The following is a 25,346-nucleotide window of genomic DNA, read 5'->3' as shown; positions in this document are numbered from 1 at the left end:
CTGTTGATTACACTTATCTTATAATTAACAGTGTAAGGCTAATATCTGAAGTCTTCCATTGAGTTTTAGTTTTGACCGCCTGCTGTGTCTTAAGTTATCAAGACACTATTTCACAATAAAAATATTCTTTGTAAAGCACTGATATTATTTCTTTAATACCACTGACCACATTTGGTACTCTTTAAAACAATGAATACCAAAAATTAAAGATGTACCATTCTTTCATGTCCTTAGCCTTTACAACACACAAACATAATAAATATAGCTTACTTTTAAATCTCCTTTTCACAGACTACACAAACAATTTATTTCTAAGTTTGTATTATCAACTTTGAAGACTCGGTAATCATTTGAAACAGTTCAAACTAATCAAGAAAATTTTGGACTTAACAAAACAAACAAACAGTTTTGGACCTTTCATTCTTGATAGTAAAATAATAAAAAGTTTTTGTCTCGACTTAAAAATCAGATAATCATAAGTATCCAGTATTATCCATTGTGATATGATGAGTTTTGCCAATAGCTTTCTTTAATTACCAAAAACCAACTGAGCAAAATACAGTACAGTAAAGATATTTTCAAAACATAGCAAAAGGGTCCTGTTATGTTTATGAACTGCTAAGTGTTTGAAATTATAGTACTGTATGAGTAATGATCACAGACTCTGAGAAAAGGCACATACATACATACATACATCTAAGTAAGCCAAAGTCTAAAATTTCAGTTTAAAACCCTCAAAAACTTACTCCATGTGTGTATGTTACAACTGCAGTAAACTTCCTCTAATCGAGACTAATTTAGGGGGTGTGAAACCTGCCAGATTTGACTGAATTTTCGGGTTGGGTGGAGTGTCTATTGTCTATATTGCAAGGTACCTAAAAACACCAGAACTATTCAAATTTTTAGTCTGAACACCCTTTGGGTTTTTATATGCCATATGAATGTTTTTTTTTTACCTCTCGAAGCTTGGTGTTCACTCTCGGTACAAATGAACAGTACTCGGCAAGTTACTGAGGGACTTGTGTTGCCAGGAGCTCTCATACGATTTCTTGCAGCAGTGTATGCTATCTCGGCTGTTACACTCGGCCCCAATCGACCCTCACACCCCCAAAATATCTCCATTTGATTGTCTGTATCATAGTTTTTTTTTTAGGATTATTATGGTACCAAATTCAACTTTTGAAGACAATTAGAACAGATGCTGTGGTTAAGTTTCTACACTTCTTTGCTCACCATAAATATTTTTGCTCATAGAAGAGTGCTTCAGTTGGTACTGTATACATTTTTCTGCACTATAATATGTCTGTTTAAAAATATAGAAACACATAGTACAGGTAATGATCAAATACTGTACCGGAATGCCCAGGTTATCACAAGGGATGTATTCCTAAGTCATTGCGGATAATGAATTTGCGAATATCGGGCAATTTTTCCCATAAGAATTAATGTAAATAGGGGGGATGCGTATCCAGCCACCAACTTCCAAAATATTTTTTTGATATACACTCCTCATTATCCGAGGCTATTAGGTTCTAGTGTTGCGTGTATAATGTAGTACATGCAGGTATCCCTTAAGATATGATCGCCATGCTTGACCAGACCGTTTAAAAAATTGCCCCAAACACAATATCTGAGAGACATAAACAAAATAAAAGTCACTCGATTTCCTCACCGTGCTAAGATGTATAAATACCAAATATAAAATCCTCGTGGCACTTAGTATTTCAGCTATTACAACACAAATTAGCGGAGCCTTCTTTGTGCGTATTTACAGCCGATTCGCCAGGCAAGAAGATGACGGTAGCAATGCGTGTGATGGAGGGTGCGGGAGGGGGTTTTGAGAATTGCAATTAAATGCCAAGTAGCGACCGTGTCCTCCTAATATTACATATTTAAGTAATTATTAGATGTTTTAATTGCCCGTCTGTTGGCCTGGCGAGTTAATGCTAGGCATTTACATACCTAGGTATAAAGCTAGACGTCACATTCTAGATTGAACAAAAATAGCACTAACAGCATTGCCTGGTAGAAGGAGCGCTAGGGGGATGTAGCTACAGGGACAATCTAAGTTGGCAACCTGTCAAGTCAACACACATATTCATTTCATACATATACACACCTATGCTCTTCATATTTCTTAATTTAATATTTATCTTTTTCAATATAATGTACAGGTATACTCCATATAATGCAATAAAGTACAGTCAACCCTCACTTTACGCGGTTAATTCAACCCACAGGGTACCGCGGAAAGTGAGAAAGGCGTAAAGTGAACAACATAACGTATGGGATTAATTGAAATAGAGACCGGGCCGACCCCCAAACTCCACTTTTTGACGACACACAACTATGTTGTAGTAAAAATATTATCTTAACTTTATGATGGTATGCACACACAATTAATAATTAAGAGAAATATCAATAATATTAGGTTTTTTAACACTTACATTAGTAGAAAAGATGGCTGGGCACACGGGGATGGGCGGTTGGTTCCGAGGCAGAGGGCAGATTATTGGCCCTCACCTGTATCACTTGTATCAATTGTATCACTATCCACCACAGAGGCTTGCAGGGCCTCTTTGTCAAACCCCTCAAAGTCCATATAAGTCCATATCCTCACTATAATTATCACTATCACCGACTTGGGCCGGCTGTGGTGGGTGGCGGGTGAAGAACTCGGTAATGTTTTGATGACTGGGCGACCTTGTGCGCACCATGCTCGCGCCGCTTACACAACATGGCGGATGGCGGGAGGTTTGAATCCAAAAATGCCGCGGCTCGCCAGCCGCTCTCCGCGTAAAGGGGTACACGCACTGCGGAATGTGAGCATTCCTGTTTCGGCAGGGTACCGCGTAAACGTGGAAACGCGGAATGTGGGTCCGTGTAAAGCGAGGGTTGATTGTAACTACAAAAACAATGCAAAAGAACACTCTGCGTGAGTGAGTGTGTGTATGTGTGTACGACGACTGTAAATGTGTGTTAACATTTAAACTAGCATTTACATTGCCAAATGAAAAATTCTAGAATGCACGGTGTATTTTTTCACACCACTATTTGGAAGTACAGGTACAGGCGTGGGGTGAGCGTCTCCTGCATGTGTGCACCGTGTGGACGGTCCTGTTGAACTTCATTAATTACAAAACCACGTATGTCTCTATCCACGAAAATAAAAACCCACTCGTGTGAAGCGGGCCTTACAACGGTATATAAGAGCTGCGGGTAGTCCACCTGGTTTTAAATATTGCCGTAGCGTATCGTAATTTTTCATTTGCGAATATCGAATAAGGGTATTAAAATACAGGGGGATCAATTGTGGATAAGTGAGGTTGTACAGTAAATAGCAAAGTATTCCTGTATCCCTTCTGCTATTAACTTCTAATGAGGCAGTTGAATCTTGGAGATGAAGCAGTTGAGGCAGGAAGTGATTGTACTACACTCACAATGAACGCCACTGAAGGTGTGCACTACAGGCAATCCCAGGGTTACGAACGTCCGACTTTCGAACATCCACGGATATGAACGAGATTAAACTATAATTTTGCAGTATTTTATGTACCTGAAGACTTACTATATTTACATTCATTCACTGTATTTTGTCATCCTATTTCTTTTTTTCTCTTAAATTAAGTGATTTTAGATTTATATAAGGACTTAGGCTATGATATAGTGGGATTTTACACAAAGTTCTGTACAGTATACAGTATGCACATAGCATGTGTTTCGACCTGGGTACAATTTTTACTTAAGAACGTCCCCAGGAATGGAACAAATTCGTAACCCGGGGAGTGCCTGCTATTTATATTTCCTAGACACTTAACTTTATATTTCCTAGACACTTCACTTTAGTGTTCCTCAGTAAACATCTCGACCTCAGTGGCAGCCCCCACTTACATGAAATTTCTCCCATACTAACTGGATTTTGGATGTGTTTTTCTGGGTTGGGGATACATCCAGTGATAGACCCCAGTCAGGTTTGTGATGGGATCTGGATTAAGCGAGTCCAGGTTAGAATGAGTTTCCTGCACTTGGTCACACATGTTTTGATCATGACCCAGGTCAATATTCCAACACAAGGTTGTCTAAACAGATTACACTAGGCTTACAACTTTCTCTCCATATATCCACTTTTAAGTACAATTCTTAATACAATAATAACAAATAAGGACCTGTACTGCTTTACAAGCTATATGAATTTGAACATTAAAAATACAACACTAATGGAAAAAACTCATTAGATAAAAATGTCCCTTCCAAATCCTGCCTAAAACTACAGAATATAATCATTGCCTTAAAAAAGCACAAAAGTAAATGTGCACATTCACATGACACTAACACTTTCAGAATACATTAATAAATGAATGAATCACTCCGACCTGACAAAGTGGAGTGATTCATTCATGAAAAAATACTATCTACTACCTCAAGGAGATGCCAGATGTCTCCATAGGCCACAAATTTTCTCACTTTCTGTGATGCCAACTGTACACGACCGTATGTGTGAAAGGATACAGAAATGATGATTGCTGTCGATAACTTAAGTGGGTTAGACGCAATGTAAATAAGGTCGTGGTATAAACTAAGTGACATAAACCGGTGTATTACTATATACAGTATAGCAGTATACAATATATCACACATACACATCACAGGTGGTGGTAATAATTACAAAATAATAATACAGTACATGTACCTGTACTGGAATAAAAATTTGTATCTTTTTTCCAATAACTAATCAATCAATCTGATCCAAATTCAGACAGAGTTTGGTTAAGTAATGACATTAAACAACTTCTTAAAATTATCAGCAAACTGAAGAAGTCATTTTTATGTTACAGGCAATTACAAAGTTATCCTTATCTGGCAGAAATGACAGTTGACTTTTATGGTTTATTCGCACGATTATCCTCATTTCATGTGACGTAAGCATCCTTGTGCTCAACAAACCTTCACACTTTACATAATATATCAACGTGAACTGCCCAAATTTCATCAAAATTTAATTACAGAACTACAAGAACTTAAACTGTTCTATGGTTCAGCTGGTTGTCACAGAATGAATCAAATTGTTGGAAAGTAACAGCACGGCAAATGGCTACATAAGTATAGTATATATTGAATTATAAACTTAATGTAATCTTCAATAGAAAGCAAAATTCAGTATCATATAATCATGTCAGTGATCCAAAAAAATATCAACGCACTTCCCACTTTTAATTTATCTTTTTTATTGTTTTATTTTATATTTTACTGTATATGTATATATATATTACTAAGTCACAATACAGCACTGAAATAATATTCATATTACAGTAGAACCCCAGTTATCTGGTACCTATGGAAATTGAGAGACTTTCCGGTTAATTAAGCCTCACGTTTTGGATCCCCCAATAAATCCTACAATGTACAGTGCTACAGGCTGACCTAGCAAATTCATGTCTCAGAAACACAGACTTCCTCAACACTTATTCCATTCTATGAGGCCTAGAAATAAAGAAAATATCATATAAAACTAGATAGAATAAGAAAAATGAACAGCTTGGGTGTGTACTATACGTGTGGAGGCACTCTCTACCAATGTGGTGTCATGGCATACACACACTGCAGTGCAGCAGCCACATATCTGAGGCAGCTGGGTGACTGCCTGGCTAAACTGTGTCATGTAGCCCCAGAGGATGGTTTGAGTGTGGAAGGAGCTATTTTTTGTACATACAATATGTGGTATTGTATTTTATGTTACACTATGTATCGATTGTATTGTTTATAATAGCAATAAATATGGCAGCTCATGCCCGTTACGCATGGTATTCAAACTTACGATTCCAGTTGATTTTGGAGGAAGTTTTATTTTTATTATTATTACTATTATTATGACACTGTATTTCATTTTTGTGGCAGTTACTCGGGCTCCAGATAACCGGGGCTCTACTGTAAACTGTTATTTTTTTTTTCTAAGTCATATCAGAGCATTGAAATGATATTCCCACAACAACTTTTATGATTGCTTATATAAACAAACACTGTGGCAGCCACCACTCAGCTGCAAATTATGAATATTTCACCACGAAAAAAAAAAAGAAAAAGAAAAAAGTGGTCGTATTAGAGGAACCCACGAATTTATGACTGTGAATTTGTATTTTGTGAATTATCATGACTCCACTGTATGACTGTTTGCAGGCATGTTAAAAGGTGTTATGGCTATTCAAATTCAGAATTCATAATGTATGGATTAAATTTTCAATGAAGATGGGATGCTGAGATATCAGACAATTTTGAAAAGAAAGAATGTTTCTTCAGTTTTGAAGAAAGATCAGAAGGGAAAATATGAGAATCACCAGAAGTGAGGATGTGTTATAGACAAACTTGTAATATCCCCAGTTGCAAAATTTTACACATTCTTAAGTCTGTAAAGGGCTTCAATTTGGGCAACAAAATAAACAATAAAACTTGTGGATGCTCTCCAGAATTAGAGAGCTGACAAAAGAGCACCCACTTTTGACCTTTAACCCCATGTAACCTTGACCTTCATTATAGGACCTGGGAGATGTCTGTAACACACCATTCTGTTGACATAAGCCTTAAAAAACATTATCATCAGACTTCCTTCATTGGTCCAACAGTTATTGATGCATACAAAATGTAGAACAGACAGACTTGTCTGGCTTTACCTGAGTTGCCAATATCAGGAACTTGGCTATAAATTATATTTCTTTTGTTTTAATCCCTTCACTACAAGGACATCCCTTTTAATATTGTATTTGATTCGGCTAATGCCAGACAAATTTTACTCGCCTCAGAGAGAACCCCATACACATGGGGTTAACAGCTCTAATCATGTGTATGACACATTTACTGTTAAGATGTCAGTTTCATTACCAGGCATCAGGAAATAATGAGCAGATATAAGTTTGTCTGTTTGGATCCTTGTAAAATTGGGCCCAAAACACAGATGCCCATGAGCTTTTAACTTCCAAACCCATAACTATATATTGATGACAAGTGTATAAACGATAGAAGTCAAGCTGTGTGGAAATACTGTACTGTACATTCATTGCTGTATTTACAAAGACAGTACAGCTAAAGCCAACCATCCCAGACTTATCCCAACAGGGATTCTACTCTCTCCTGAACAGTTAGCACCTCCCATAGTAAAATACAACGAATCTAACATGAACTTTGCTTGGTCGTATTATTCACTCTTATGTTACTGCTGCACCTTACATCTGGCTAAGAAATGGAATGGACATCATCATGAGTTCACCTGGCATTATCATCTTCCAAATATCATTATCCAAAAAATGCCATTCAAAACAGTGTATAGAACACAAATGTTCTCATAGTATATCAGTCATAGAAAAAATCAACAAACAGCATTAGATCATTAAAACAAGTATTTAGTAAGTCACTTGTGCCAATCTACCTTAACTTGAGCTAACCTCTTTATCTGGAATCTTGGGACTGAATTCATCAGTGAGAAGGTGAAAAACTTGTATGTACTGTATATATTATCTTGGAAAAACAAAAGAAGGGGCTCTAGTAAAATATGTTTTATATGATTTGGGGACAAATTGACAGATATATTTCTTTAAATGGAATCATAACAGATAATGTTGGTTGTAATAATCTAGTAATAAAGCTTCCTCAGCACAGCTCAGGTATCAAGAAGTTTGATATATGTAGTAACCCAAATACACAAGAGGCACTTAAGCACATCAAACCTAAACTCCTAAAATGAAAAGAATAACCTGAGTGGTTTAAACGTGCAGCAAACTCCACAAAAAAATAGATTAAACATTTTCTCCACTTAAACACATTCATGTTATAAGCAAAGAAAAACTGATACTTAAATCAAGAAAACTTTTATAAAGACTTGTCTACATATAGTAAATCAGTGGGCAGTCATGCATCCAGAGAAACATGAGAAAATAGGAACAATACAATGATCTCTCTACCTTCCATGTGATATCAATCTACAGAAGGATTAATTAGAGAACTGTTGCATCTGCCCATGAAGCCAAACAGTACCCATACATACAGTACCTGGTTATTCTGGTATATGAGTTAACCAATAGAAAAATAATAAAAGTTGCAGTACAAAAAACAATAAGAAATAATATAATATGGGTTTGCAACACCCCATTACCCTAAGATGGAGAAATGCAATAGCTTAATAAACAATAGTTGTCTAATGTATTGTACACTTTATATATTATTTACTTCATTTCAGGAATCACTCTTCAAGTTATTAAAAAAAATAACAATACAGTATTAGCTGACTAATACCCCCCTCATGTACTTTATTAAATATAACCGAGTTCAAGAATTACTCTTCATCACTGCAGTTATTAAGGAAAGATCCGTTCCATCTACTCAACACTATACGGTACTTTACCTCAAATAGGTACAAATCTATGGGGAGAGGGAGTAAAGAACAATATACAAAAATATTCTGATTAATACTGATGTTTGTAAAGCTTCTTAAATAGGTTTACATTACTAGGTACAGTAGTTTTCTTTTATCAATATTCTGTGACCAACTTCCTGGGTCTGTTAATTCTAATATAAAAACTATGTACTGTACATACAAAAATGAGATCTTTCTACAAACAAATAGTTTAGGGTGTTGAATTTGTTCAAATATATACTGTATAATCTACAAATTAAAATATACATAATCTACAAATTATATTACAGTACATTGCAATTCAAACTTAATCAGACATTTTCTAAGTCTGGAAAACAAATGCAAGCAAGAATATCATCATCAGGGGATTACATCTACAAACCATCTGGATAAAAGTCTTGGGTTATCTACTGATTTACATCTTCTTCACCCACAATTTGATGCATACAACCATTCACAGCGTCACATCCTTCTTCAATAGATTAAAAAGAAAAAATCTCAACAATCAAAATCAATATTTTTCTTGATTGCCTTTATGGCCAAACCACAGCACCAGTTGGACCGCTGGCCTTTGTTCAGCCGAAGTTCTCCAAATGGGGAAAGCGAGGGTGGGGAGTGGGGGGGCTGCTGGTGTTGGTGCTGGCCGACTCGGCAGTCCAGCCCCCCACTGCCACATGTACGACTCACCTGGCCCAAGTCAACTGAGTCCACGGAAGGAATGGAAAGAGAGGAGAGGACATGACAGAAAAGAATAAGACCAACCACCACAAGACAGAGCCAAAGAAATGGAACAAAATTCATTTGAGAAAACCATCAAATGCATTTCTTATACTGTATATTATTTTCCCTACTCTTTCATGCCTTTTCCTTAGAGATGGAGGGCGAACGGAAATAAAAGCAAACACACACACATACCAGTACACATTCCTTTCATTTGCTGGTATTCATTCCTTCTTACTGCTATAAAAGATATGTAAAACCTAGCAATAAGATTTATACCCTATTTTTCACCTGCTCTTCCATCATTCTCACTGTAAGTCTTCTAATGTCCCTGAACTTCTTATGCTAACTCCTCCTTAATCAACACTGCTAACCCCTCATACTATCATTCTCTCCTTGTTTTTCTGACCTATTTTCTTGTATCCACAGACCTCAGTTACACCTCACACTGTTCCCATTCTTTACAAGTGCCTATTTTGTCTTACTCTCTTTAAATCTTTCAGATACTTTCTCTTTCCTCACTCATCAACTTTTATAATCTTCTAACTTCTGAATCTTCACCATGAACTTTCCATTTATTATGAATTTTGTTTTTACCATGAATGTGCCTCCCATCATAGTAAATTCATGTCAATCACATTTCATCCTTCTATATGATTATGTATTTTGATCTTTCTGAACTGTCTACTTCTCTCAGTACACATTTTAATCAAAAACTCAATTTCTGTTTATTCCTGACGCCACATATTCCCCGTCCATTTCCTTGACACTAACTCTTGCATTTAAATCCTTCATCAGTCTTTCAATACAGTTATTTAGATTTCTTATAACTTCTCTTTACTTCTTGTTCTTCTCAATCTCTGGTGCATATGTACTCAATACAACTCATATGACCCATAATATTCTAAAAGTAACCACCTTTATTTTCTATCATACAATTCCGTATTTCATCACTAGGCAACACCACCACACCTTCATTTGCTCTTACTATTTCTCTCACATACACTCTTAATTTTACATCCCGAGCTCTCAACTCATACGGTATCTCCTTTGGCCTTCCGCTTTGTTTCACACAAAATAAAGATATTCAAGTTCTTTTCACTTATCCCAATTTCAATCATTGTTTTTATCATTCTGAATATATCCATGCACAATCAAGTATCAAAATGAGAATTGCTTTTGTTTCATTTAAGTTCGCAAATACCATAAGATAAGGTTACTGGCCAAAAAAACTCTAGAAAAAGATGGAGGTGCATGAAGTCCCAGGGAGATAATTTATCTCATGTTCATTTACATACCTGTACATTCAAATATTTACCTACTCAGACAATCAACTCAAAAGTGTCAAGATTATGGTCATGGAAGTCTGGTCAGCTCTCACAACTTAAAATAAATTTTGTTTCTGTGAATGTAACTAAGAACCAGTTTTTGTGGACCACCTATTCATAATAAAAAACATTTAAAGCCATTTTTCACATTTGCATGGTTAGCCATGATTACCTGCAAGCATGAAGGAAAATTTTATGGCCTTTCCTAATGCCAACCCACAGGATGGGAACAGCTAGCAAGACGGTTACCAGCTCCCCGAGGTAATAAAACACTACCCGGCTACCTATAGTGCAGATATACTTAATAGCTACTTCTGGTTACACAAAAGATGACCCCTCACCTCATATTACTACAAAACATACTACCGGATAATTATTTTACTTATGAAGAATCATCTTGTAGTTAAATTTGTTTGCATGGTGTAAGTCCAGTGCATGCATACACACTAGCACACATCCATGTACACAGGAATCCTCAATCACCATGATGCTAATAATTTTAGTAGCTATACTTTACTATAAGAGTGAGGATGAGGTGCATCACAGCACTGTGTGCCAGTCATCATAATCATAAATTCAAGAATCACGTTAAAAAATATGGCTAAGTTGCATTGGCTTTGTACCGACAGGCATATCTCGAGGTGCTGTCTCCAGGTCTTGTAGGTCACACCACAAATATTACATTTCAACCACTAATCCTATACTCATGTGTGTCTGTATCTGAAGTAAAAGTTTCCATTTCAAAATCTTACAATTACAAGTATTTTTTCATAAATTTCTTACATAAGTAGAGTGGTCTGACAGCTGTCTAAAATTTAATACTGTGTTGGAATGACACTTTTATTCCTGACCAACACAAGGAAGTACACGGAAGAGTTATACTGAAATCCACTTTTAAGAACATACTGTACTCTTAGAAAGATTTTATGAAGATTTTTAACACAATTTTTCAAAGAAAAACACCAATGGGTTACAAACAGGAAGAATTAACACTGATGATGGTAAGAAGGTGAGGAAACTTTGGAACTTAAAACCAAAAGGAGAAAGAAATGACAAGTAAACAGATAAAAACAGGCATTCACATCTTATAATAATGAGATAAATTATGAATGAGCAACAATCTTATATTTTTGTAATTAAATTATAATGACATCAAAAGACAAAAAAAAGGCATTATATTTTCACAACAATGAGATAAAGTATGAATGAACTGTTTTTTATCCTTAAAACATATACTGTACTGGACTAAGAAAATAAAGTAAACCAACATTAAATATAACAAAAACTCTTGACAGTGTTTGTGATCGATCTTAAAACCCTGGTTTATAGTGGAGCCTCCATAGTCTGACTTATGAATGTGCCCACCATTGACTTAAGGAACCCATGAAAGCCTTAACCAACAATGGCCAAGGCAATGAGCTGAAGATAAGCCTTCTCATCACAAGGAACTTCAACTCTTAAAAAGAGGTTGGAAAGAAGCCGCAGTTGCTGAGGAGTCAGATCATACAGCGAGTGTGTGACCCATTCAGCTCAATCATACCTAGGACACACTTCCTACTGATGCCAGCAGAAAACCTGAAGGTGGAGGACAACTACAGTCACTTTATCCACACCCTTCGTTCTAAACAGGGATTTAAGCATCAATCCCATGTCCCAAGGATGTCTGGGATGATTCATAAATACCAAAGCCAGCTAAAATAATTGGGAGGAGGTGAAACAAACTGATCCAAGGACTGCACAACTATGCACCTCCTAGGAAAGAACATGTTATATTCAGTGAGCATAAAGAACCACAAGATCTTCCTTAGCATGTGCAGATTGCTGATGTTCCATGGGTCTTCTACTGACAAAGTCAGAGCTCAAAATTCTGGACACTTCCAGAATGAGGAGTTTATTACTCCTCCAACAAGGAACACCTTGCAGGACTCTGATATAAATAAACATCAGCACCATCTGGTAAAACAGTAACAACCAATAAATCCAGGAATTATCTTACTCACAACATTACCCAAACCTTCACCAAAACCAAACAAGAAAAAACAAGAAAATCCGCATATAACTAATAATGCTGAGAGAAAGGGTTAAAAATTGCATCTCTATGCATCCTCTGTTCCGGGGAAGAAAGAAATTTGAATAGGAAGTGGATATGGGTGAAGACAGGGAAGAAACTAAATCCTACTGGACTATAAAAGGTGCTATTAGAGTAGTGATCTCTTTGAACTGTTTTAGTGTTGATATGGCTTGTAGCACAGAAGCAAAATGATGGAATATTTTAATAAACAATTTAATTCACAAAGCCCAAAGGATACCAGACTGTGACCATCCTGGAATCCAGAAACTAGGACCTTCCTTCACTCTATGTCACAAATATTGTGAATATACCTTTAATACTCTCACTACAGGGATGCCACATTTAATATTCTATCTGGCCAATGAAAGACAATTTTATTCAGCTCAGAGTGACACCTGGGGTTAAGGCCCAAGGACTCTGGATGAGCAAAAAGAAACCGTTTTATCCCTTGCAGGATTATAACTCACACTGTTACAGCCTAACTTACAGTAGCTGGTTGTCTAGCCCCCACATCTTACAGGCACAGCATCTCCCTAGTACAACACAACACCACAGAGAAATACTGTATAGTAAACATTAAAAGTGGATCCTCCATACAGGCCTAACCAACTTCCCCGGTACACTGCTCAGGCAATGCCACAATTCCACATTACAGCAAGGGGTGAGTCCCTTAAAACAAATTACCCTGTATCAAAATAGCTTTAATATAAGATATACAGTACTAGACGGTGCATCACAGTGCATGATCACAATTTGTACTGACAGAACAAGGAGGCAAATTCCCATTTGCCACACCTGTTAATGTTCAGTTAGGTTGTCAACACAAAAAAATTTACAAAACTGATGAACAGATGGAGAAATGATTTAATCATGTATCCCTGGTTTACGATTGAGCTGAGTTGAACATGAGTGGCATCCATTTTATTTGCTTCTCAACAAGGGCTGTTTATTTCTTGCCTCTTTTTTTAAAGTTTGACTTGTCTGTGGGAAGAAGTCTAATTTTCATGTTACTACCCTAGCCAGCATAAGATATGGCTTTCCTAGGTTCCTAAAGCCCTGAGCCTACACCAAGCACATTCACATGTTGTTCTAGATGGAATTAATTTACTGAAGGCTTAATACAGTACAATATCTTTACTCCAGACCACAAAAGCCAAAACAGATGACCAGAAGTTATTTTTACACATAAAGAGAGCAGGTGAAGAGAGAGTAAGTAAAGGTGATAGTATATATTAATAATGTATATGACAAGTAAGAGACAGGATGAAAGAGCAAGGTTAACAGTACTGAACTAAGATTAATGGAATATGAAGAAATGAAAAGAGAAAAAGTGTTCAATGCTGAGTGACAAAAAAACTATAATAAATAAAATTACTGAGGAGCCTTTTTATATCGTGGTAATGTATGTTTAAACAACCTCACTATATCAAAATTTGCATCACAGGTAAAAAAAAAAAACATAATTTATATGCATAACTACACATGTTTAACATTTTTCTGGCTTTTATATATAAGTACAGTACAGATACTAATTATGTACCCCTATTCAAGTTTATTTCTCCCAGCTGCAGTTTTTCTTCTTCTACTGTACCAGATGTAGAAGAGCAAGACAATCAACCATACAGTTGAGTACCATCATGGGGACAGCAAGGTGTTGGTAATTCCTGATCCACTCATGATACTCACCAGGATGATAAATAATTCTTGCACTTCTACAACTTAAACAAACAGTTAGAATCTATATGAAAAAAAACCAGACAGTAATATCACCCTTTAGCTATTAAGGACAAGGTAGCCTTAAAAAAAAAACATGCATAAATAACTGGACAAGTGTACAGTACATTATATCCAAAAAGTCAGAAGGTGGAAAGCTATACAGTAGAATACCCCAACAAAAATGATGATAAACATATGAAAAGGAATTGAAAAAAAGAAAAATTCACTCTTGTTTTCCTTGTTCTTACCGTATTTTCATATATTTTGAGTCTTCCTACAATCTTTAGGCACGTAATTTGTCGTCTCTTAAGTAGCCAATGATTTTTTTTAGGGAAATTCAACTTAACAACAGTGCATCCCTGAATTAAACATTTAAAAGTCTCGATACACAGCACACTGACTAGTACTGGAGTGTATCTGACTGTCAGTCCGCTGGTGGAAGAGTAGTCACCCTGTCAGCAGCACTATGATATTAGTTTATCTTGTAATTTACTTAGGCTCTCTAGCTCTTACCAATCATAAAATTTTGCAAAATATGAGGGACATCTTCTGCCGAGGGTAAAAACAAACAAAACAACGGTACTTTTCTGTTATCTGCCCCAATCAAAATTTAAACGTTATCTTGTATTTGGCTCTTAACTGGACAGCTTTCTCCTTGGAGGCTCAAACACTAAGCAATGATGGAAAAACAATGGAAAAAGCCTAGATGGTAGACCATAGATGTGTACTCCACGACTGACCAACATGAACTGACAGGCCCAACACACATATATTTTGTACTTGTCTTCACAGAGGTGGGCGGTCACATACCATGGCGACAAGTGCTTCACACATTTTTGTAAATGTCTCTCATAATCCAAAATTTTACCAAATACCGTATTAAAAAATTTGTAATACAGTATATATTTAACAGCAGCAGTGCATTACGAATTCTGAGTAGCTACTACAGTAATTTCAAATTTGAGGGGTAAAGATTATGGAGTTTTTACTGTACCTGTATATGTTTTTTAAAGCAACTACTGTATTTGGAAATCACTGTATACTATTTTTAATTTAAAATTTCTGTATAGTATTTCTGAATACTGTACAATATAGTTTGAATTTATTTTTTAAATACAAAAGTTAATTTACACCATGCAGGGTATGGGTGACCCACTGTAATAATGTGATATAACGAGGCTCCTCTGTATCACATTAGTTTTCACTTATTATTTTTAAGTGTGTCCAATCTAAGCCACTGATGGATGTCACAGGCAAATATCACCATTAAAACACTTTTGAGGCAGAGGGGGGGGGGGAGACCCTTGTGTCTTTGGGGTGGCTGGAGACAGTGTACAATGTACTGTACTCAAGAGGATGAAGGCCCACACAAGCCTTCGGCCTGTACTCGCAATAGGCTGAAACTGTGCTATATTGCACTATTGTAAGCATACTAAATGTTCTATTGCTAGCACTGACTTTCTCACACACATAAGAGGCAAGACATTAAGTATATGATGAACATTAGTGTACCTGGAAGATGCCTATGCTTCAAAATATTTATCATGTTCTAAGTCAAGGTACTAACTAAAACTGGTGGCACTAGTGGTTTAAGAATGTTTGTAATGAGGCTAATAACTTACTTGAGTTGACGGTGTAACGCGTCTTGGCACTGGTGCAGTAAGCTTCAATCACTCGCAGTATCAACGCATCATCTTCGTGCCACTTATCATCTGATGAGAGAGCGTGACTTAGCATATTTGTAATAATTGTAAGCCCGACACTACCCGTATAACACTGCTGATTTCAACAGTGACGAGAGCCGTTGGAAAGATCAGGGTCAGGGCCCAGGAACCACTAACACAACCCACAACTGTAATTTATATACACTATTATATCCCCTATAAAACATCAATGATAATAAAATACTTAAATTGCCAAAATATAAACAAATTTTATTTAATTTCTAATTTGCAAAACAGATCAATTGCTCTTCACTGGAGTTGATTTCCTGGGCAGGTAGAGTCCAGTGGTTCCAAACAAAATTAGAGAAGACCTCTAGACTTCTTTAAAATAGTCAGGTTCTTATCTCTGAAGTTATTTCTTACAACTTTTACCCATGTCATCCTTGGCCTATCCGTGGCTCTCCTCCCCTCCACATTTAGACTCATGAACCTCTTTTACCCAGATGGTCTCCTTCTTTCTCTCCACATGACCAAACACTCTTCTCTAATACTCTCAATACCCAGTCCCCCCCCTTTCCCCTCTTAGCTCTGAATGAGGTTTCCTATCTTTCAGTGTCAAACTGCACATACACCTAATTTTTCTCATTTTAGCTCACCCAAGCCTTGCCATTCTGAATACCTTGCCACTTGCATCTGCACTATTCAGAGTATGTCAGTCACACTTATGAAAACATCCTTCATTTTGGTCCAGCATCTCGTTACACTACCCCTCACACTGTCACTGGCTGATTCCACTCTTCTCAGCTCAGCATTAAATGCTTCCCTTACATTCTGTTACTTCAATTTCCATACTCTCCTTCTTGGAAATTACACTTTCCTTTCTCTGCATCCTTTAAGAAACATCTCACTCACAAGCAATGTGTGATGCAAGGCACATTCTTCCCTTGTTATAGTGCACAGAGAAACAGTCACACAAATAAAATAATACAAATGGATATTATACACGCTCTTTAATACTGAAATAGTTCTACAATAGGCTAAAATTCACCTTTACTCTTATGCCTGTTAAAATCTTTATTGTAAATGTTAAGATTCAATTAAATACCTTTTCGCTTAGGATAACGCTGATTCCGCTTCTCATCTCGTACAGACAGTCCAGGCCTCAAGGGTGGGGAAGGTCGAAGGCACGACATACTCCAAACCTACCACAACAAATACAACCTTATTAATTATACTGTGACTACTACTGTACTACTAATCATCATCATCATCATCATTTTAAGGCCATTTTCCACACTTGCATGGGTTAAGTGTGGTTACTTGATATGCCATCAGGTAAACACAGCCTAGTTGTAACCAGACAAATTACAAATAAGTTTTCTGTTGAATCCCCCCTCCCCCCCCCCCACTAATCCATTTTTACAGAGCAGAATCTGGGCATTATACTCATATGTGGGTCACAATTCCCTGAGGCAAACAAAGATTACCCACCTACCAAATAATAATCATACAGTAAGTCCTTTAATGGTTCAACACAGGCCATCCAGAATAAAAAGTAACAGACTTCCTCATTTGCCATCGTTCATTCTATCTGGCTGCCTGATCAGATGTGCTCTGCCATAGTGTTCCTCTTTCATAGCAAGGTCCCTAGATTTCCATGTGGCTTATTCATCATTTCATACAACACACATCAGCAACATATCCATCCCCATCGCCATTCTACACAATGGCATCTAATCATATATGTCTTCTTGGATATCAAACCCCAATCCTTTCAACTCTCTCTCACTCTTCTCATCCACTTCTGAATTACACATTCTTTTTATCAATCTTTTGTCTTCCATTCTCTCAGCTAGTCCTGGTTAGCTTTCTGTTCAACTCTCCTGTCACTTACACATCGTCCTATGTCCATGTTGCTTATTCTTTTCATCCTCTTCACCTCACAGACTGTTCCTAAGCACATCACTCCAAACACTTTTAATTTGCTCTTTCTTCTTCCATCCTATCACTTGCCCAATTTATACCATGATTAATCTCTCACTATTCCATGTCACATTACACTGACTAATACAAATAAGAAAAAGATAAACTACTGACCATTAACCATTGTGGTGCTTTTATTGTCCCAAGATAATTTAAAAAATTAGCATAAAACATTAGTAGTTGTATGTAAACATTATACAATATATTGCCCTGTACACATAGTCAAGCGAGTCTTCTCTTAATTTTGTTCTTTTAGTTGTATATGCTTAGCTAATATTTAAAAGTATATACAGTAAAAGTCCAAAAATCCGGACCACCCGAGAATCCGGACTTTTCGAAAACTCAAACTAAACTTTTTTTTTTAATTTAGTGGGCTTTTGTGTGTATGTGTGCATGTGTGAGCGCCACAGCTGCACAGCGACAACAAGCGACCACGCGGTCGCCACTTTAAAACGAGCAATCAAACTGTGACAACGTATGTAATTTTGAGTCCTACTCTTTCCATTTACAGAGTACTGTACAAGCCCATAATAATGGCTACTAAAGTAGATAAACTTCATTGTGTGAAGAGAAAGAAGAACACGTTGAAATTGAGTGACAAACTTGAAATAATTAAGAAACTAGAACGTGGTGTGAGCAATACTGTTCTAATGGAAACATACGACATTGGAAAATCTACAATTTATGATATAAAAATGGCAAAGAATAAAATTTTAGAATTCACAGCTTTTTCTTTAAAACTGCTCGTTTTGATAAATGAAGCATGCTATATTTGCTTATGAATAAACTATCAAAATGTACCTGTTCATCTCTTCTTTATTTCTCCTGAAATTTGAATTTTAAAAGTACTGCCTGAGAATCCGGAAAATCCGAAAATCCGGACCGACCCAATCCCCAAGCAGCCCGGATTTTTGGACTTCTACTGTACTGTAGTATTATTAGTTTCTCAGACCCAACTTTCTGTGCACTGCAAAGGTTAAAGATAAGGTGTATCCTAAATTCCAGCAACTGACCTTGCCTCCTGCAGATCGCCGGAGTCTGGCCGGGGAGTCTGTATTACTAGTGACACTGGTGATGCTGGCTTGCCGCGCCACCAATGAAGAGCTCTGTTGGGTACACACTCATCATTACCTTCCTTACTCTTGTTTTTAAACAGTATCTTAATTATACAACATGGATCATATATCAAATTATTTTGTATCTTGACATTTATTAATATGTATGTTGTCATGGGCATTTACATTGTAATATTTTTCAACACTTCAATCGTTTAATATTATAATTTAATAAGCAACAATGGTACATATATCTATACATCTCATAACTTCTAAAATTAAAATTATGCATCACCTGATTTTACAACCATAAAAATAGTTAAAGGTATACTTACAAGTCATCTAGCAGCAGTGCATTAAAAATAAGTGAAGCTATGGCTACACAAATGTCACACAATATTAATGCTAATACATTGGGAATGGACAACAACTGCAACACAGAGTAAAGATAAACACAATTATAAATAATAAAAGGGTCTCCTCAGATTCATTCATGCATAGCCAGTAGAGTGCAATGGGATAAAAATGTCAATATCGGGGAAGCAAGGTACCTAGCCAGTATCTGCAGGTATGCCCAAGAGCACAAGTGACCTCACCCAAGACTTTACTTCACGTCACAATGCTGTTCCTCTTAACTACAGACTTTATTTTACAAGCAAAACTGTCTTTCCAGGAACTGGTAAACAGAAATTCCAGTGTAAGCCTAAATATTACACTTGGAAATCTATATATGGAATACATGAAGAGATTCATAACCAATAAATAACACAAACATACCCACAACATCGTCATCTAGTGTCCAGTTAACCAGTACCTGGAGAAACAGATCAGTGCATTCTGGAAGTCAGTTCTATGTCTGGTACTGAACTTGACATATTCGATACTGCACACAAAAGATATGTGATAATAAGTACAATACTATATCACACTAACTAGAAGTGGTACAATAGATCACAACAATACATAACCTTGGGGTCAGTTCACTTCCTCAAACTCACCTATTTTATATAATAACTACAGTAGAAACAAGTAGTAAGTATTACAATTATATATTCAAAGTCTAATTTCACTATTATTATTCACCTCAAAACATACAATTTGATATCTTTTTAAAGTTCAATATTTTTTTGAACACACTATCAGAGTAGTACGCCGAGTTACTGGACACCTCTAAGACTGAACTGGGAGAGTCTCTGTTTATTACCCTCCAACAATGTAAAACTGGGATGATAACAATGGAGTGAACGTCTGCAAACTGTATCAAGTCTGTATGTGTACGGAGGTAGGACACAAAACAATCGGGTTACCAAATACAGCACCGTATAGTAAAGACTGCTGATCAAATAAATTATCTCGACATCTTTTCTGGTGAGTTTACAGAACAAAATACTGTACAGTAGTCATTTATGCACTATAATAAAATATTAGTGTAATACAAATGCGCAGGAGGGATACTATACTGTACTAGTGAGTATACAATACTGTACTGTACATTACAAGAGATCATTGGTGAGGCTGTATATATGTGTGCATTTGACAGACACAATTGGTGTGCTACCAAATACTGAAAAGATTTATATATAGTCAACACCATTCAATACAGTGAAAATCATACAATTAGTTTGATTTATAGTTTTACTCAGTAAAATAGAGTACTGGCAAGACATTATTGTACATATAAAGCCCTTAGTTTCTGTACAGTACACTGCATTACTGTGGTTAGTGGTAAAGTTATGTGTTGGGCACAACTGAAGCAGGTAGGTTATTGAGCAGCATTATTAATGTTACACATAAAACAAGATATTAATATGTCCAATAATCTCCCATGTCATTAATTTTATTCAGTGAAACTTTATGAAGTAAATAAATGTAATAATTTTCACCATAATGAATGGAGTATGTTACATAAGTAGGGTTGGGAGCTGTGAGGGAGAGAGGTCACCCTTGCCTCCCTCTCTCACCACTGCCAACCTTACACACTCATGCCATCCAATGGGAGGAAAGTTATATACCCTATACTTGATTAAAGTAGTTTCATTGAATAAAGTGAAGTACTTGTGGAGGTCAAATATCCATATTAAGACTTTATCTTGTACATAAAGTGAAGATAGTTCAAGTGGTGGAGAAAGGCATGTCCACTCAAGAATGGAAGCTAATTGTGTCTCCAATTAGTTAACTGTTGCGGATGAATTACGCAAGATGACCGCTGATAAGCATTTCTAAATCTGAGGTGAGTATCCTTTCAGTGTTACTGGTGACCGTATGACTGCCCTATGAAGGTACAGTACACATTTTGGCAAATTAACTCACTGTACTTGATCCTCCCAGTTTTACAGTACTGTTAACTGGTGTCTAGTCCATATATTACTGCTAAATGTTTATGAAGATATTAAGACAACTGTGATTAACTTAGGCTATGTTTTAGCGAACATTAAAAAATTTATAGCGTTTATGTGAATTTTAAATATGTAACAAGTGTCTGTCCCTTATAGTTCAAGGTTATACTGTACTTGGAGGTGGTTGGGAAGGGCAAAAGCTTTGTTATAACATGTTGTCCGCTGCTCTGGACTATCCTATGCAATAATTAGTCATGTAAAGCGACGTACTACTATACATATGAAAAATTGCAAACATCACAAGAGCTGCAACAGCAAAGGGTTCCAAGTAAATAACCTTATTTACTTTAACAAGCAATTAAATTGTCTGAAAAAACATATAACCAGTGATTTTAAACCAAATTTAAATCAATAAATATACAGTTTACTGTATTCAAAACTAGTAATATGAATATCTTTACTGTACAAACTCTTGTCACAGTGTTGTGAGTTAGATGGGCACACCTTGAAATCATCAACGGTGGCCTAAAAACATGTTTACCTCCAGAGCAGTGATAAGTGACTGCACCTCAAGCAGGACAAATATAAAAGAGCAGCCAAGGGTACACCTAACTGGCGAAGTCCTGAGGTAGGGAAGAGGAATTATCATCTGTGATTTGACTAGCATAAAAAAAATATTTACCAATATATAAGCCTGTAAAATTTACTGTCTTCATACAGCAACTACTGAAGTACAGTATAGCTAAATCTAGAGTACCAGAGGTACATGTACTGTGCTTTCTGGGTCAAATAAGCATAATATATATAGTACAGTATATATACAGTATTTGAAATTTTCAAATATGGTAAAATAAATGATCTACAAAAGTTATCAGGTCTCATTTCCAATCTAGTATATAAAAATATTTACTTGAATAACCATAGTAGACTAAAACTGAATTGGACAGGGACCTGCAGATAGCCTCATCCAAGATACCTTGCTTTGGTTGTGGATGGAGATGGATGACAGGGGCAGTTTGGGAAGACTCTTGGACCTCTTGATGGGCCAGGGTTGCAGATGAGGAGGCTTGGGAGGAAGACTGGGTTTTTCAAGACACTCATCTCTTGAAGAACTGGAAACTCCTGGTGCTGAAGGTCCACTATCAGTCTTCAAGATTCCTGAGTTGGACTTCTGAGTACTAATACATGGGATAGGTTGTAGATGGCAATATAAAGTAGACTTGAATGCATCTGAAGGAGCAACATCAACATGCAGAGAATGGGATGATGCTCTACGATGGAAATCAACATCAAGCCCTTCTGAAGAATCCCGCAGATGAGGAGGATTGCCATCTCGTTCACATGACTCACTAAAGCTGTGGAGACTTGAAAGTTCAGTGCAGGAATTTCCACTGGTTCCACTTGACTCTTGTGAAAAATTTGATTGAATTTTCAAGGTATTTAAGTTTGCTCTCAGTGGTACAGTCAGTTGGTCTCCCTGAGACTCTGAGCTAGTGACTTCTCTTTCACTATAAATTCTTGGAATCACCGTCACTTGAGATATCTGTGATGCCTGGGACTCAAAACTACGATCTCTTGACATGGTGACAGAAGTTTGGGGACTCAAGTGAGATGATATCTTCCTGAGCTTGGGTCTTACTGACTGATCACCCTGAGACTGGACAGACTTAGAGCTGCTGACCACATTATGTTTTAAACATGATGAAGAAACAGGAGGCATGATCTGTAATTTCACTGACTGAGATGACTGAGTAAAATTAGTTTGAGTTGAAGCAGATCTAGCAGCAGGTTTGGTGATGGTCCTTTTTGTCCCACCTCTCCGTATATGATAAGATGGCTTAAGAAATTTAGGTTTAGGGGGAACATCTGGCTTCTTGTCTGTTCTGAATCGTAGAAAATCTTTTTTGGATTTGTCTAGAATTATTGCCTTAGGACAAACACTTGCCTTCATCCACCAGTGGGCATACAACCCAGAACGAAACACTGCCTCTTCACTGGTGGGTTCTGAGTAACTTGTGTAACTAAGCTCATGTGCAGATGTTGAATGATCTAATGTGACTGAATCCATTAGAGAAGAAAGAGAATCTTCTGCATATGACACAGAGGCAGAAGTGTAAGGAGTTGTAACTGGCGTTACCAATAAGCTGTCTCCATCTGCACCACAGTCTGGAGTGAATGGGCGAACCTGGCATGATGATGCACTTCGTGAAGACTTAATATTAGAAAATTGCGAAGAGTGAGAACAACGGGATATGCTTGAACCACGGCCGAATCCTGGGGTTTCACTTCTCAGTGGACAACACTCAAGATGGTGTATGACATCAGCAAGACCTGAGTCTGATGATCTGTGGCTGTGAGATTCACAATTACATACTTTAGCAGGATTCTCCACACTGTGCACCAGTTGCACATAATGGCTTGAATATTTGGGAGTCTCCGACTGTCGTCTAGTTGATGGGATTCTTCTCCACAAATTTGGTTCACTTCGGGAGAGAGGTGAATTGATGGGTACTTGCTTTCTGTGGCTTTCATAGTAATCAACTCTGTCTTCTCCCGTCTCATCACCACTACAAGAAGATACATAATAGGCAACGTCTGATTTTGTTTTAAAGGGATATACTTTTTTGCGATCCCCTGATTCATCTAATACTCCCTCAAGTCCCAAAACATCATCTGATGAAATTGAAGACTCATAAATAGTTCTATCACAAACATTTGGTGAGCTCTCTGTTAACTCCCCATCAGATTCAGCTACAAGGTAGCTGGGAAGGATCATAGGTATAGCAGGGATATTTAGAGTTGATGAATGGGTAGTCTTTAACAGGGTGCCATCATCCTTACCTTGTAATACTAAATTTGAACTAATCATGGGCAGAGATCTGGAGCTAGAGAGACCAGTGCACATATAAGGGTCAGCACTGTTCTCTATGACATTACATTCTGAGTCACGTCTGGCACCACCAGAATAAACTTTAAAAAATTTATAAGTTGGTCTCACTATTAAGCAGTCACTCTTCGTTACATCCTTTGCTATATTCACTTCTTCAAATTGGGAATCTTTACCAAATTGTGCTAAACCAGTCTCTTCACTACTGTAGTTCTCACCGCCTGGTATTGAGGATAGCGTTGGCCACTTTCCATGAGGAAGACAATAATAATATTCATCACACGAAGAACTTTTTTCTCCTCTGTTGTCATTAATAAAGTAATCTTGCTGGACACCGTACGGCTTGGTGTACGTACAACGTTTGGCACTTCCTTCAAAATGCAAATTTTCCCCTTTAAAAGAAGCAATGCTAGAATCTTCTGGGTTGTAATATCTGACATATCCATAAGGGTTACTGCCATCTGTGGAAACACCTGATTCTCCTGAACTGGAAATGGAACTATTAAATCTTTTATCTGTTAATCTTGTTTGATATCTCCATTTCTGAAGGTTGCTGGAAGCTGTGCTGGAAATGTTAGGGAAAGGGTACTGTTTTTTCTTTGGAATGGGTGAAAGGACACCTAGACGATTCTCTGGTTCTTCTCCGACCCAGTAACCACCATCACTGGAAGACTCACTTGTGTCAGATTTTTCTTCTGAGCAACTAAACTTTTTCATCTCTTGGTGCTTTGACTCAAGATCAGAATCATTACTAGACTCATCACCCGTTTTTATTGAACACTCTGTTTTGTGTCTCCGTAACTGAACTAAGTACAATACATTTACATCCTCTTGGTCTCCGGCTAACTGTCTTAAAAGTTTCTTAGTAATGATTTTCCTTCTGTACATATTAGTTATATACTTTGTCAGGATAGCATAGGGCCTGCTCACATAGAAGGATTCACTGGGTAGCACTGGTAAGGTTGGGGACACAGGACATGACATGCTAAATAAGCTAGATCCTACAGCAGGTGTTGTGCAATGGCAAGACACGCTCTGCAAATGATGGAAACCACCAATGCCACCAAATCCCACACTACCAGCACATTCACCAATGGGGTAACAAGGTAAACCACAAGACATGCACATGGAAGGTTGAGACAGACTGTGTGGGATGACGGTGCCGGTACTACTGGGCCACACACT

At 37.1% G+C, this 25,346-nt stretch overlaps 2 protein-coding genes across 9 annotated transcripts in view; both read right to left on the bottom strand.

The window, feature by feature from the left end:
• LOC121871398 (rho guanine nucleotide exchange factor 7-like) overlaps positions 1-25,346 on the bottom strand; it is a 60,143-nt gene that overhangs the window by 6,000 nt on the left and 28,797 nt on the right. For 7 of the 8 annotated variants that reach the window (XM_042373635.1, XM_042373632.1, XM_042373631.1 and 4 more), the window contains 3 exons: positions 18,897-18,989; positions 17,006-17,102; positions 15,859-15,948 (listed from right to left, as the gene is read on the bottom strand). In XM_042373635.1, the coding sequence (XP_042229569.1) occupies positions 15,859-15,948; positions 17,006-17,102; positions 18,897-18,989 (280 nt within the window). Of the gene's footprint in view, positions 1-2,791; positions 9,103-15,858; positions 15,949-17,005; positions 17,103-18,896; positions 18,990-25,346 lie in introns of those variants that run through there. The other variant, XM_042373638.1, reaches the window with a different exon arrangement.
• Positions 18,997-25,342, bottom strand: LOC121871397. The gene is made up of 2 exons (XM_042373630.1): positions 22,251-25,342; positions 18,997-21,897 (listed from the first exon to the last, which is right to left on the bottom strand). The coding sequence occupies exons 1-2, from the start codon at positions 25,287-25,289 to the stop codon at positions 21,883-21,885; spliced, it is 3,054 nt and encodes a 1,017-aa protein (XP_042229564.1). The 5' UTR covers positions 25,290-25,342; the 3' UTR covers positions 18,997-21,882.

Source organism: Homarus americanus, unplaced genomic scaffold (assembly GCF_018991925.1).
Source record: "Homarus americanus isolate GMGI-L3 unplaced genomic scaffold, GMGI_Hamer_2.0 scaffold45698, whole genome shotgun sequence".
In the NCBI taxonomy this organism is placed as follows: domain Eukaryota; kingdom Metazoa; phylum Arthropoda; class Malacostraca; order Decapoda; family Nephropidae; genus Homarus; species Homarus americanus.
Note: the sequence above shows the minus strand (reverse complement) of the source record. Positions and strands in the feature narration are given on the sequence as shown.